The sequence below is a fragment of the Miniopterus schreibersii genome (genome assembly GCF_964146895.1).
Source record: "Miniopterus schreibersii genome assembly, chromosome: 21".
Taxonomy (NCBI): domain Eukaryota; kingdom Metazoa; phylum Chordata; class Mammalia; order Chiroptera; family Miniopteridae; genus Miniopterus; species Miniopterus schreibersii.
Window position 1 is genome coordinate 9,932,129 of NC_138123.1, and position 13,157 is coordinate 9,945,285.

The window sequence follows — 13,157 nt, forward strand, 5'->3', positions numbered from 1 at the left end:
TAGATTTTTCACTTTATAGAAACTCATTTTTCTACCTGGAAACTAAAGCGAACAGATCTTTTAGGTGAGGGTTCAACACTAATATGATGAAATGCTATTACTCATCTCCACAAGAGACCCAGTGACTTTATCGCTACATCTCTCTCCACACCAACCCTGTTTCCACACAGGCCTTTCTCTAACAGGAATTTGGTGCTGATTACGAAGCCAGCCTGCCCTCCTCTTACTCATCTTGAGTTTGAGAAGAGTCCAGAGAAGATGCATTCCTGATTTTAGCAAAATAAGCAGCAGCAGTAGTTTTCCAATAACTGTGTATATTCTGAAGAGACTTGTTAATGGACAGAGAAAATCAAAGTGTTACATGGTAAGCAATTTAGTTCACAGAGCTTTAGATTTATGCACTTACATCTATGAATAGGGCACTTCTCTCTATGGCCTCCATTAGAAAGAAAACACGGTGTGACTAACATTAAAAGTGTGCTTTGTGGAGCTATCGAATGACTTCACCTCTAAGACAAAGGGTAATTATTTATTTATACCTAATCTGACTAAAAGCTAATAAGCTATATTAGGAAAAATAAAGGAAATCTGAAAAAAACTGCATAGTTGAAAGTCCCTATAGGTAGAGTTCTTTCATCAGATTACAGTGATAGCAGAGTCTGATAAGCCCCTTTAATCCCTTTTCTAATGTTTCTAATGTCTTGTTTAATCTTTTAGAATTTATACCATTCGAAGATGTGTTCAGTTGCACTATGAAAATAGTATTATGTGAGATACTGAGATATCGATAAGGGGAAGTGATATTTTGATGTTATTTCAATACTACATTTCAAAACATGTGCCACGCACTTAGACAGCCAGAGTTAATTCTGAGGGATGATGCCCCGTGGTCTAGACAGATGCAAGGCCACTGCTCTTCAAGTGGAGCCCCTGCAACCCAAGGCCCCATAATCCCGTTCGGAACACTGCCCCCCAGAGGCAGCGCCTGCTGTTTACACGAAAGGAAACCAGACTGCACAGGAGCTTCCAAGGACTCCTGGTCTCACTGCTAATGGGCACAGCTTTATCTGCCTATAACCAAGAGAGAGCAAGAAAGGACACTCGTTTCCTCTCTCTCCCCAGAGGACAGAAAGGGTATTTCACAGTGCACCCTGATTTCTTCTCCCCAGTACCAAATACGGGCTGGATGGCAACTTAATTATGAATACAAACAGGAACAGCACCTCTGCGTCCCACGAAATCACATGAACATAAGGGTGAGTGAATAATATGTCTGCTTGTCCACTACCCAAACATCAGCCAGTACGATGAACACTGAGCAGGTTATGCAGCTGCTGATTGCTGACAATTTAAGACTGTCATTCATTTTTATAATCCAGTGCCCCTACTTCTAACTCCTGGCTCACCACTAGGCCTCTCTTCATCAAGATGTTTTTGAACAAAAGGTAAATATGGCCCAGTCTAGGAAGGATCATCACGCATACTGTGAATTATTAATCTCTCCATTGTCCATCCGTGCCGGGAGATGTGAAGGGGAATTATCCTGGTGACAGGGACGGGGAGACACACCCTGTGAAGCGCCCAGCTGTCTCTGAGAAAACATGCAATCACCCAGACCTCCCTGGGCTGAGACGAGAGATGCGCCACAGTTCTCCAAACAAGCTCAGACCAAGGCAGACAAGCAGAAACCAGAGTGAGATAAGGGATACATGTGTTTGGCCACCCTTGACTGGGCCTCAGCCTGGTTCAGAAGATTACTGTCACTGTTCGCTAAGGGACTGACAGGCAGTACAACCAAGATAAACAGTGCAATCCAAAATCAGACAAAGCCAGCTTTGTCAAGGGCAATGACAATAGGGAGAGAGATTAAAATAGTATATAGAAAGTAAAAAAATCTCAAAGATTATACTATCACAAGACTCTGAATAGCTGACAAATGTGCTCAAGTGGTTGGCGCCAGGAGTGAAAGCTAATCCGAGCAAGAATGCAAACATCTTAAGAAAGCAGTGTCTGGAAGATCATGAATGATGGATGCATGGATATTGGCAAATCAAGGAGATTGGCTAGATGCAGTGTGAGGGATACACCTGGTATTTTTTTGGCACCAACTGAGAGGACATATGCACCTGTCACTTTCCATTGATAAGGAAGTAATCCTAGCCACACTGGCAGCACACAGGCAAAATCAGCAGCCAACACAATCTGTATCCTTAACTAATTATCTCAAGTACGATTCTGGAAGAGCCAGGGCTGTGAGCAAAGCCTTACTTCAGGATCATGGTTTCTCAACCTCAGCACTATTGACAAGTGGATAATTCTTTTTTGTAAAGGGCTGCATTGTACATGTTTAGCAGCATCCCTGGCCCTTACCCACTAGATGCCAGTAGCACTCGTCCCCTCCCAGGTTTCACAAACAAAAATGTCTCGAGACTCACCAAATGTCCTCTGGGAAGAAAAATCGCTCTGGTTGAGAACTACTGGTTTAGAGCAGTCAAACAAGGTGGCTAGTGTTCAGTCTTGAGATGTGCATGAAAGCCACCACACCACTACATTGTAACTGCAGCCCCCTCTCGATGAAAAGCGGGCAGGACAGTGAGCTAGTCTGGCACAGCAGTGGTGTTGGGGCGCTTCTGGTCCAGGTGTCCAGACAGGTGTTATATCTCTACCCACTGTGATCAAGGACTTGGAATTCATATTTAGCTTCATTTCATTTCAAGGCCTAACACATGAAGCAACTGTTATACTCTAAGGCCATTTTTCAGAGTGCCCTTAGGTGATCATTCCTTTAAAATATGTTTTTATTGATTTCAGAGAGAGGAAGGGAGAGAGAGTGAGAGAAACATCAATGATGAGAGAGTCATTGACTGGCTGCCTCCTGCATGCCCCTCACCAGGAATCGAGCCCACACCCCAGGCATGTGCCCTGGCCTCCTGGTTCATAGGTAGACACTCAACCACTGAGCCACGCCAGTGAGGTGGTGATCATTTCTTTAAATATTCCAGTGGGCTTTGATGAAGCTCAGTCATCATCAAGGTTGCCTGGTAAGTCCTATCTTTTGCCTATTTCATCTCATCAGTGGTAGAGAAAGAAAACTGGAATTTTCCTGGCTTTTTCTTATTCTGATTAGAAAAAATGGTCATAAAAGTTAAAATTATTAAGAAAAGCCATATGAGTACATAAAGCATAAAATGAATATAAGTAATTTAAATTTTATCAGCAAAAAATGAACTCAGATGTTTACAAGTTTTATTTGCATTACTAATACTTATTTCTGAACTCAGATGTTTACAAGTTTTATTTGCATTACCAATCCTTATTTAATAGCCAAACCATTCCATTTCTTTGATTTTTAGAAAACAGAGATGTTTCAGGCTGCACTGAATTACCAAAATAATTTTGTCATTTCATTACAAATGCTCCAGCAGTTTATCATATTGTTGCCTGTCTTGGTCTCAATGAGGCCGATGAGAGTAAAACAAACAAATAAGCAAACATTAGCTGTGGAGAACGTGTGTGTGTGTAGAATATAAAAACATTCAGAGAACATTCGAGAAGAGCAAAAAGGAAGCAAAGGAGGCAGAGTTGAAGGAGGAGGGGAAGGAGGGCGGAAGGAGAAGCAACAGAAGAAAGACAAGTTTGAGGAGTAAAATTGAGATAAAGAAGACCTTTTGCCTAAGTTGCACACATATTTTTGTAAGTTTGCCAAAGGCCCAGATGATATCACCGTTGACTAATTCCGTGAGCAAATTATTGGCTAGTAAGATTCACACAGGCCTTCTGCAGATGTGAGCCCTTCGCTGGAAGGCAAAACACACTTTGTAGGCTCTGGGGAGATGCTCCAATCACATACAAGAAAAACACAGGACATTGACCTTATCTTCGGTTTTCTCAAGTCAGATCCATTTACAAAGAACAGGATCCCCCCCCACATTATAATTTTATTTCCATTTTCAACCTTTCACTTTCTATGAACTAGTTTCCACTCTTTACTGTTATTTTTCACTAGAGAGAAACATAATCATTATCATTCACATGGTCCAATCCAGTGTTGACGGAAGGAACATCAGAGATCCAGGGGTCTGCGAGTGATGCCTGGAGTGGGAACCAGGCTCTCAGCCGTGTTTTGTTTGGAAGGAACGGTGCGGAAGGGAGGAGAAAATAGGAAGGGAAGGAAGGAAAGGAGGAAGCAAGGGAGAAATTGGATTGATTTTAGAGTCAGTATAAACTGTCCAGTTCTGCCACAAGCCTCACCCCTCCCTCGTGTCTTCCACTGACTCCATCACACACTCTGTCATCTGTTCGGCTCCAAAAGGAAGTACTTCCCAAATCTAGTCCCAACGTTACTTCATAAATGAAGACCATGAACCAAGAACAGTTTATTAACTTGCCTAAGGTGACAGATGGTTATTGGCAAAACAACAGTAAGAGTTAGTGATCTGGCTCCTAGCTCCACCTTCTCTCCCTCTGACTGCATCACCATCTCCCACAGATTTGGTCTAGAGCCTGAAACACCAGAATGTTGAAATCAAAAGGGGGAGCCAGGATATAAAATGTATACAGAAAAGAAATGATGTATTCCTGTCGCTGCACAAGTTTGTTTCATGTTTCTTTAGGCCTGCCCAGCCTAAGGTGGCTAGGAGCCAGGTGGATAGGTGAGTCACATTCACAGGTGTTGATAAAGCTGTGTCCACAACTAGACATGATTCTGTTATTGAGGCTGGGACACTGCATTTCTAGCAAGTTCTTGCCTTCTTTCTAATATCATACCCCTACATTCAAGTGTACAGAACTTAAAACAGCCTGGATGGCCCATTATTCTGTGTGTTTGGGGGAGGGGGGTGTTTCCTGATCCTTTCTTAGCTACAAACTAGTTTATTTTATACCTTATGGTCTTGTACAATGTATTGACATTAAATTAGAGAAGCATTTGCTATTCTCCTGGTACCAATAGAGTTCTCAGCCGTTCTGTGGGTCTTGAATTATAGTTGTCTATAGAGTGAATGAACACCCCCTCTTACTGCCAGGAGCCCTTCCAAGTCAGTTTTAGCTCTATATTCAACTCAGTGACTCCCATTATACCTGGGATATGCCCACCTTTTACCACACTGGAAGCTTTTATATCATTTACTGTGTAGGGATATTACACGTATTTGGGGCAATGAAGTCTTCCAGTTTTTGTTTTTTCCCTCTAGAACTCTTACTTTGAAGGAATGTCGTTAAATCTCTCCAATTTCTTGCAGTGGGGGCTCAGACAAACCAAAGCAGGAGATATCCCTACAGGGGACAAACAAGGAATGCATCTGAAAAGTGTAAGGGAAAGGATGAGGGGGGAGTCTGCAAATGGGCTCCCTATGTCCATGGCTGTTTGAGGATCATAGAGTGAAGGAGACAAGACGTCCACTCAAGTTTCAAAAGCAAGAGCTCTGCCTGTGCTTTTCACATCAGAGCTTCAAATTCTTCATTTACTACAAAATTATCTTTAAAGCAAAGGATGAAAAAAAAATGAGAGACTAGCATGGGAAATTGTGAAAGCACTTTGCATTTTTATGTGGCTACTTCTTGGCTGAATATAAATGACAGGATATTAGTAATGATTACATGTACAGTTCTTTAGAAACCACAGGAATAACTTGTGAGGAAAGACCAAGCATTCTTATTAGCTTTTTCTCTAATCATGAACCAGGCAAGACATTTTGGGGAAGAAATGGCAGGTAGACAAAACCAAACAAAGCAACAAAACCAACACAAAACCATACAAAAGAACTTTAACTTGCATTTTATCTGACTGCATAGTAACATAATTCTCAAGTTATTAGGCACAAACACGCAAAATCATGAAGTTTCCCCATGTAAAATAATGTCACCATACTTTGTTTATTCAGAAACACACATTTTGACTTTAGTGGAATTATCCTATTTGTTAGTGGTAATTTAGCTGTATGAAGTAAAGAACTTCTGATACGCTTTGCTTCAGAATTGGCTGTTTTGTTTCCTTCCATTTCCTCCCATAAAAATAAAAATGCAATAAAATAAGTCCTGAAAAACCATGGAAAATCAGGTTTCACTTCTTGATTCATTGTTAAAACTATCACTAAATTTTTTTTTTAAGTTAACTTTTTTCTTTGCTTTGTTAAACTTTTTCACTATCTTATATCGTTAAAATTTATTTTTAAATGTATTAGTTTTGAATGAAAACCCTTCACTTTATAATTACTAACAGCAGCATCATGGTATTAAAATAGTACTATAACATTAGTTTGAAATTAACCATTGCTTCAAAATGCCTCATATTAAATGGACTCTGATGCTTACATGAAAATTCAAAATAAGGTCAAAGGAGGAACATTAGGAGACACTGACAATGCCAAACAAAAATTTTTGCCAACCCAACCTCAAAAATTAAACAAAATCTCTCATGTATCATTGTGCACAATTTTTTTCTTGCTTTCAAATAAAAAGTTAGGATTGCGTATTTCTGTATCTAACAGTTCTTGACACATTAGTAGGGTGTGAAGGCATTCATTAAGACCAATTATTTTACTCTTGCAGTTTTAGTACTGAGAATGTTGACAGTTTCTAACACTGACAGATGGGAACAATAAATAATAACTCTTACAAAGTCTAGAGTCACTTGAAAATAAACTCTCTAATCTCCTTGAAAAATCCTCTCTTTGCTGCAAGTACCAATTATACATAGCAGCTACCATTTAATGGGTGCTTCTCAGGTGCCAACCTCATTTTCAACCTCATTTTCTGCCATTGAAACTGTAATTATTTTATTTGTTTGTTGACTTTCTCCCCTACTAATCCAGAGGCTCCAGGGGGACAGGGACTTGGTCTAGTTCCCCATTGTATCCCCAGCAACTTAGTATGCCTAACACATAGTAGGCACTCGATTAATAAATGAGTCAGTGTTCTATATGCATTAATTAATTTTTTTAAACGGTTGGTCATGACCTAGAGGGTTAAGAAAATGGAATACAAAAACACAATAGAAAATAGTGTATTACATCTAGTATAATACTCTTTAATGAAACTTTTCTTTTAATATATATATATATATATATATATCCCCCATATAAAGTGTATTTCTTACTGATGAGTAACAGTAAAATAAAAAGGTCTGAAAATTATTGCTTTACATGGATTATTTCATTTGCTCCTTACAATAACCCTGCATACAACACCATAACTTTAAAATAACAGAACTAAGGTTTCTAGATGTTATATATGATGTCCAAGACGCCCGAGCTATCTACAATTATGGACTTCACTTCCATAGATACTCACTCATAGCACGATGCTAAGAAAATCTGAATTAACTAAATAAGGCTTCAGTAACAGTAATACTGATGTGGTTAATAAAGGAAAACACAGGCTTTTAAAACAGGCCTGACTGAATTTAATACCCGGCTCTGCCTTTGTGTGGGCTTCGCCCTAACTTAATGTCTTTAACATCTCGATCTCCCTTAGTGTAAAATAAGACTATTCATAAGGCTGTTGGAAGTTTTTAAATGATTTAACGTATAGAAATAGCCCAGACCACTAAACAGAGCTGTTGTGATGAAAATAATCATTAGTATTGTTGTTTCTCCTGGTCCAAGAAACCCCATTCAACCCACCATAATGCACCATAATGTGAAGGTGTAAAAGTGTGAGTCGGGAACTCATTGGGATAAAGAGCAAAGTATGGGAACTGGGCAAAAGTGGCACAGCTCCCGCGGGCGCTGGATGAGAAACACGCCTGGGCCAAGATCAGAGTCGGCTCAGGTAACCACAGAATCAGCGGAAACGCCATCGGTCAGCAGGAAACACAAACACCAACTGTTTCATCCTTCCTCCAAAATCACAGCAACATCCATCTTCTTCCTCCGCATCCCGTGGGGCCGATCCGCGGTGTGAGGAAGGGTACCTGGCCAGCTCCCGCCCCCCGGGCCCTGGCACCGAGGGGCTATGCACAGAGGTTCGGGGCAACTCACCCCGGAGGCTCCGCTGGTACTGCCCAAACATCTCCACCAGGGCAGAGTCCTCCAGGGACTTCGCCATGCCCGGGCTCGGAGCCCAGGGAGGCGAGTTACGTGGGACAGTGCCCAGGGTTCTCCCCTTGGAGATCCGGGGGCCTCAGTGCCCTGGCAGAACCCGCCTGCTTCCTGCCGCCGCTGTCACTGGGCAGCCCGGAACCCCGGACGGCGCTCCTAGGGGCTCTGCCCACCCACCGGCCCTCCCGACGGATGACGGGACTTGTGGTTCAGACTCCGGGCTTGCAGTCTCGATGTCCCCGAGTGCCCTTCCAACGGCACTACAACTCCCAGACGGCACCGCGCCCGAGCGCCGGCTTCGGACCTTTAGGTTGCCAGATCCGGTTGCCGAGCGACCGCCTGGAGGCTCCGCCCCTCTCCCGGCTTAGCCCAGCCCCGGTCCCATCCTGCTGTTTGGACCACCCAACTGACAGAAAGGCTCGCTGAAGGCCTTGACCCCTCCCTCTAGATTTGCTACTAAGCATTCGATCCTTGAAGCCTCTCAAAGACGCAAGTCACAAGCTCCACACGCTTCAGCCGTGACATTTGTCAAACCGGCCAAGTAAATCCTCAAGAGAAAGACGTTCTAGATCTTCCAAGGAGCCTAGATTCTGCAAGGCGGCTGACACTACACATCCTAGCATGCCCCGCAACGCGACTTCCGCTTGGAGTTGGCGCGCTGCCCGCTGGGAACTGTAGTCCTGGTTAGCTGCGGTCCCCGCTTCGGCCGGGGTCCTCTCCATTGTTCCGGCGGGTCTTTGCGGCACGCTTGCGCAGTAGGCCGCTGGGAAAGCCTGCGGGTGAGACCCTCCGCACGAGCCCTTTTCATTGTCTGCTTTCGGCGCCTGCGCAGTGAGGGCTCGCCGGGTCTGAGCGGGGGCCGGGGATAGGGCCGGGCTCCTCGCCCTTTCCCCAGGCGCCTGCGCACTGGGCGGCCGCTCGCCGCCGTTACCGCTATGTGTGGGGCGTGTGTGGAATAACGTTATTGCCCAGCGGAGCTGCGAGGCCGGGAGCGCGGTCACAGCGACGGCGACGGCGACCACGACAGGGTGGGGGCGAGGCGGGCGAGCGAGAGCCTCCCGGGACGCGCCGCGCCCCGCCCTGCCCGCCCGGTCCCTCTCTGCGCCGTGAGGGGTAAGGGATGCGCGCGGCCGCCGGCGTTGGCGCCGCTTTTCCACAGCCTCCTCCCTGCGTGTGCGGCCGGGGTCCGGCCGGGCCGCGGCGGGCGGGCGGGCGGGGCGGCGAGGGGGCGCTTCCCGGATGCCCCGCGCGGCGCCGCCACCCCCACGCCCGCGATCGGGGGCCCGGGCGGCCGCCCCTCCATCCCGCCCCGCCCGCGGCCCTCGGGGCTGCGGCTGCGACCGCGGCCCATCGCCGCCGCCGCCCGGTCCCCGGACGTCTCGAATCTTTGGGGCTCGCCCCGGGCTTTGTGCGCCCCCCCTCGGCAGCTGCGGCCCGAGGGGCGCGGGCGGGGCCCGGGAGGGAAGCGGTGCTCCCAGGACCCGGGCCGCTCCCCGCCGAGCCCCCTTTGTGGTTGGTTGCGGGCTGTGTGGCGGGTGGTTGGCGGGAGGGCGTGGAAGACGGGGTGTCACGCACCCCGCCGGGCGCCTGCACCCCGCGGGCTCGGGCTCGGGCTCCGCGGGGAAGCCGCGGGAGGAGAGAGAGGCTTCCTGCCGGCCTCATTGTCCTCAGATTCAAACGCGGCGTTGGGGATGGTTTCCTTCATTTTATTACCCAAGGGGGGGGAAAAAAAAATCTTAGCAGCTGACCTAACGCTGGGCGGGAGTATCCCAAGTCGTCGGCTCCTCTGCTTTTTGTTTTTTTCGCTCTGGGTGCTCCATCGAGTTTTAGTTATTCGGGCGCAGAGTGGAAGCCGCTGGAGGACAGGGACGGTGCCCGTGCGAAGCGGGGCCGAGGCGCCCGATGGGAATGACGGGCTGGCGGCGGGCGCTGAGCGCCGGACAGACGGACGGGCGGACGGACGGACGGACGGCGGGGAAGGGCTGGGGCGAGCTATTGTGTGGCGCGCGGTGAAGCCGCAGAGCCGGGTGTTCACCGGGTGGGCGACGCGCTCAGCGATCCTGAGCCGGTAGATGAACATCTTGCCTTAAAAAAGAAAAAAAAAAGGGGGGGGGCAATCAAACAGAAATAGGCCTGGTACGTTCCTGTTTCCGAATTTGTTTGTTCGTATTTGTGTTCTCTTGGTGAAAACTCCCTCGGTGCCTTTTAAAGCGATTGATCCTTCAGCTGGCGGCGCCGCGCCCGTGTGGACACCGGGGGGCGGGGGCGGGGAGCAGGTGGGGAAGTAATGGGGGGCTGGGGGCGGGGGGGGCGGTATCTAGAGCCTCCCTGGTGAAATCCGTCCTGGGACCGCTTCCAAGAGCGAGGAATTCAGCTCTGGAAACGTTACGTTGCAAGTTACAAGCCGTTTTGTAGATTTGTGCCGCGATGGTGTTGGTTTGTTGTGGTTGTTTTTTTCAAGTCCCACTAGGGCTGCTTTTATTTCTTCCTCACTTTGTAGATGCCGCCTGATTCTGCTGTTGTAGAACTGGAGGGTCTCGGGGCGCTGGGCAGACGGAGGAAGACCCCAACGTTTGGGAAGTGAGCGGGCTCGTCTGTCTAAGGCGAACTGCCAGGGAAAGGCAGGGCCAAGCAGAACCGGGGTCCGCTCCCGGGGTGCTCCGTCCGCTCTCTGTCCCCCTGAGTCCCCCTCCCCTGTGGACGGCAGCGGGAAGCTTCTCTGCAGCCTCCTTGAGTTGTCTGTGGCAGCCAAGTTCACTGCCAGCCCAGCTGTATTCATCTGTTCCTTTGTAATGTAAAAATAATAATTCTACTCAAGTGGGACTTTAGTTTGATAAGTTAACTTACTGATGTAGGGAAAGATACCGTAACATGGGCTTTTCATAAAAACAGGAACTTGGTATTTTTTTCCCCCCCTTGCTGCTTAGTAAGTAACCGTATCTTAATATTTCCTGATATTCAGGGAGTGTTTTCTGGTATGATCAACTCCATACACCCTGTTATAAATAAAATTGCCACATAAGAACCTGTGAAGTTCCTTTTTCATCAATTAATGAATTGTTTTAAACAAAAATTTACCTTTTGAGAAAAAAGTTTGTGTTGAACTTTTTATCAAAATTAAATGTATGCTTTTTATTGAGTTGATTTTGCCATAAAATGCATTTTTGGTTTCTTATAAATTTTTTTATTAAATTCTACTCTGCACTTAATAGACTTTTAAAAATAATTTAACATTTCTCTTAAATTTCAACTTAAAAATAATCTGTAACTAAATTCGGTATATGGAGTTATATTAAATCACACTGGAAATGTATTTTAGTGGTAAAATTTCATGGTGTTCTAAAATTACCTTGTATGGAAATAACCATCTGCATATTTACCTGAGTATTAGAATAGTGAAATTTACACTATAAAATTATTGTACATTATGCCTATTAATGCAAATATCAGGGTGCTTTAAAAAAAATTCTATGCTTAGTGATTTGGTTTATTTGTTCCAAGTATCAGTTTCATGTTTCCTTTTGTCACTGAAAAAAAAACCCCAACTTGTTTTATTGTTGCATCTGATAGTAATCAGATATCACTCACCTAGTACTGAATGCTGTATATGTTTACAGTTGTCAACATGTTTTTTATTCAACAAAATCTATTCCTGAAAAATAATTTTTGCTATTTCAATTAATGAGGAATGTTTTCGTCTTCTTTAGTGAGCACTGGCAGTGTTAAGCTATCCTAATAAATATCTTACAGACAGCGTGATAGTAAATTGTCAACTACAAGACCCATTCAGTTGCAAATTATACTGTAAGTCTAACAAAAGAATAATTGCATACTATCTGAAAAATCTCCCTGCATAGATAACGTTGACTGGATTATCAAATGTTGGTGTGTTTCAGTAAGAAATGGGTTTCCTCTTAGGGGGAGAAATCTCAGACCATACACTTGGTGGGATGGGTTTTAATTTATTTACTCATATATCTCTTGAGGGAAATGTTGAGCAATGAATTAGCCAGTGTGAGCAGTGCAAAAGAATAAAAACACATCTGTCTGGTGGTAAGGTTGGTAAAACTGGATATATAGTCCACAGTTAGTTGAAATGATTGTCCAACAGTGTATTATAAATATTTTGGCCAAAGTGAATGATATAGCCAGTATGTATTGGCAAAACCCACTTTTATGTCAAACAGAAATAGAAACTAACCAAAGTAAAGTTAAAGAAAACCTTACAAAAATTACTAATATGCAAATACGGATTGTAAAAAAACACAGAAGTGGAAAAGAATCCCAAGCATGCATTAGATTTTAAAAACAAACAAACAAAAATAGGACATAGCACAGAAGTCATTATTTAAGCATAATTAATAAGTAATATAGAAAATACTACCCTTTGGGACATGATGTTTATTAAGTAAGTGGATAATATCTACCGTGTATTAAGCACCTACTAAGTTCCAGGCTGTGTGTGTGTGTGTGTGTGTGTGTGTGTACCTCATGCAACAGTCCTGTAAAGTTTTATTTTCCACATTTAAAGTTGAAAATATTTGAGACCCGGAGTGAGTAAATACTTTTGCCTCTGTGTCACATATTACTAAGTGGTAGAGCCCATAATTGAACCTTTGTCTTTGACTAAAGCCAAAATTCTTACCGCTCATCTTTGTTAGTAGGTTCAAAAGGCAACTCTATTCTCTCCTGGTTCACAGAATTTTCGAATTAGAGAAGACTTTAGAAGTTGTGTTACACCTATCCCTGAGATATTATTGAATCTAGCTTCTCTATAAACAACACTTCCGTGAATCAAATGGGTGTTGGATGGCTCACTTAGCTTTTGAAAAGTCTGGAAAGATTTTACTGAAACTGAGCTAGAATCTGCTCCACTGTATATTATGTAACTCTTCCCAGTGGTTGCAGCTCTGTCTTTGAGTGAGATGCAGTAAGCTTTTCCTCAATATACTAGGTCCTTGCTAGGTCTCCTCTTTTCTAAGTTAAATATTACAACCCCTACAACTTCTACCATATGGTTTCCTCTACCTTTCTCATCTCTGTCAACTAGCGTCGGTTTTGTCTGCTTTTCTTTGATCTGGTTTCCATGTTTAATTCTGCAGTTATGGCCTGAATGTA

At 44.6% G+C, this 13,157-nt stretch overlaps 2 protein-coding genes across 24 annotated transcripts in view; one reads left to right on the forward strand and one right to left on the reverse strand.

The window, feature by feature from the left end:
- SDCCAG8 (SHH signaling and ciliogenesis regulator SDCCAG8) overlaps nt 1-8,224 on the reverse strand; it is a 157,210-nt gene extending 148,986 nt beyond the window's left edge. For 4 of the 6 annotated variants that reach the window (XR_013997863.1, XM_081123961.1, XM_081123964.1 and 1 more), the window contains exon 1: nt 7,980-8,205. Coding sequence is in view for 3 of the 6 variants with exons in the window: in XM_081123961.1 (XP_080980087.1) it covers nt 7,980-8,046 (67 nt within the window). In the remaining 3 variants the exon portion in view is untranslated. Of the gene's footprint in view, nt 1-7,979 lie in introns of all 6 variants that reach the window. The other 2 variants (XM_081123963.1, XM_081123962.1) reach the window with 1 other exon arrangement.
- A 708-nt stretch (nt 8,225-8,932) lies between these two features.
- Nucleotides 8,933-13,157, forward strand: part of CEP170 (centrosomal protein 170) — an 83,700-nt gene continuing 79,475 nt past the window's right edge. For 14 of the 18 annotated variants that reach the window (XM_081124001.1, XM_081124014.1, XM_081124015.1 and 11 more), the window contains exon 1: nt 8,943-9,152. The gene's annotated coding sequence lies outside the window, so the exon portion shown is untranslated. Of the gene's footprint in view, nt 9,153-13,157 lie in introns of all 18 variants that reach the window. The other 4 variants (XM_081124005.1, XM_081124010.1, XM_081124007.1 and 1 more) reach the window with 2 other exon arrangements.